General features: G+C 41.9%; 1 protein-coding gene across 1 annotated transcript in view; it reads left to right on the forward strand.

Moving 5' to 3' along the window:
• The first annotated feature begins 1271 nt into the window (after nt 1-1271).
• LOC108361477 (uncharacterized) overlaps nt 1272-2206 on the forward strand; it is a 4450-nt gene continuing 3515 nt past the window's right edge. The window contains exons 1-2 of the mRNA XM_017614095.1: nt 1272-1428; nt 1543-2198. Coding sequence (XP_017469584.1) covers nt 1272-1428; nt 1543-2198 — 813 coding nt within the window. The remainder of the gene's footprint in view (nt 1429-1542; nt 2199-2206) is intronic.

Raw genomic sequence — 2206 nt, forward strand, 5'->3', positions numbered from 1 at the left:
ATTGAAAGGTTAACTTAACCGCAACAACAACGTACCAAGTGAAATTTTATAGCACAAAGCTGAGAAAAGGTTATTAAACCAGTGATAGGAAAAAGTTTTAATAAAAAATAACAACTCGAAGTGAGATGATACGAACCAAAAAATGTGCACCGAGAAAAACTTTTATTAAACGAGTGCTTTGATTAAAACAAGTAACTTTACTCCATCAACAACGTCCCAAGTGAAATCTTAATAGCACAAGGCTGAAAAACAACTTATAGATCCGTGACACAAAAGGAGTTATAATAAAATATCAAATTCAAGGTGAAAGTGATATGAACTTAAAATTGTGCACCGAAAAACTTGTATTAAGCAAGTGCTTCGCTTTAAATAAATCACCTTGCAACAACAACAACACCTGATCACTTCAAAATGGCGGTATCTTCGGTGTATCTTAATAGCGAATGTGGAAAACAAAGAACGGTTTGCAAATTTTTTTATGAAGTTCAAAGCAAATTAAATCTATTTTACCCTTTTTCTCACAAATTCACCCGCGATATTTTTGTTTGACACTCGATTTTATAAATAATGTTTGAAAGTGCACTTAGGTGTGAAATCAAAACCACGTACCTTTGCAAATTGAAGTGCTGCTTTTGCGATAAAATAAGTTGCTGGAACGGTTGCTGCTGTGGCAAATGTAGCGATCAAGTGGTAGTGTATCCTATGTCCTTTTGCGGTGTATCAATAATAAAAAAGCCTTCAACTGGCAGATGATCCTTGCAAATTGTGGTAATGTGACGATCAAGCGGCAGTAGTGCGTATAGACTGTATTTTTGGCGCTGGCGTCTTGGAATTGTTAAGGCGCTCGCACGTAAAGAAAATAAGTAAAAAAAAAAGCGTTTTAGTATTTAATGGTTAACAATAATAACAAATGTTTGCTTTATTTGTTGAGACAAAATATTTAATAAAACAGAGTGAATTTAACTATAAATTTTGCTAATAGCTTGATGAAATTACCTTGCTGACGTGGTGTGGTGGCTGGCAGTCGCTCTGCTGGTCTTCTAGGAAGTGAAGGAGTGCCAATAAACGAAAACAGGTTTGAGCCCGCCGAACAGTAACCTTCGTTGAGTTTCCCCTCAACTCAGTTACCGTACGGCGGGGCATATTGTTAATGGCTGGAATGTTAGCTGTATCTTATATATGTGTGTGTGCACTCAGATACAAAATTATTTACCGCACATTAGGGTGGTGCAGCATATTTAGGTATGGGCCTAAACACGGTCACCTACGGTATGGCTTGTGGACCGTACAACGCTATTCGCGCATTGCGACAGTGCGCCAGTGATAACTTTTCAGTTATCCACAATATCAACCGGGCAGTTGAGGCCAAGGAGAGCATACTCTCAAACTTTTACGTCGATGATTACTTGGATAGTGTAAATACTACTACAGAGGCAATCGAGCGTGCTCGTAATGTCGACAAGATCCTGCGCCAAGGCCATTTCGTTTTGGGTAAGTGGAACTCCAATTGCACGCTGACCTTGACGGCACTTGCGGATGCATCAGTTGCCAGCACCGAGTCGTTTCCGAGTAATTCTGATACCACTGTACTGGGCTTGCACTGGAACCCTAATAATGACACTTTATTTTACAAAGTACGGTTGCCGGTGCTCGATGCAATTCCTACTAAACGCAACGTACTAAGCGATGTCGCACGATTATACGACCCATCGGGATTATTGTCGCCGGTGATCGTATGGGCCAAGATTTTTATCCAGATGCTTTGGAAGGCAGAGCTGCCATGGGATACACCATTACCAGGCGATTTACGAGATGAATGGTTAACATTTCGGAATGGTTTGTACCAGCTTTTCAGTATTCGGGTGTTGCATTGGTTGGGCATGACCAAGACGTCCACGGTAAACTTTCACGGCTTCTGTGACGCCAGCAGCAAAGCTTACGCTGCGGTCGTCTATGTGCGCATCGAAGATCCAGAGGGTGAGGTACGCGTATCCCTGGTTGCGGCCAAAACAAGGGTAGGACCCAGTAAGAGTACTACAATTCCACGAATGGAACTCAGTGCAGCACGACTACTCGCTATGACAATGGAAGAGATTTGTCACGCCTTGCGACTGGACAGCGCAGGTTGTATGTATTGGAGTGATTCGACCATTGTCCTCCACTGGATCCAGAAAGCACCGACCGTACTAAAGCCGTATGTAGCCAA

Source organism: Rhagoletis zephyria, unplaced genomic scaffold, assembly GCF_001687245.7.
Source record: "Rhagoletis zephyria isolate East Lansing unplaced genomic scaffold, Rhagoletis_zephyria_1.1 Rzeph_scaffold_00774, whole genome shotgun sequence".
Lineage (NCBI taxonomy): Eukaryota > Metazoa > Arthropoda > Insecta > Diptera > Tephritidae > Rhagoletis > Rhagoletis zephyria.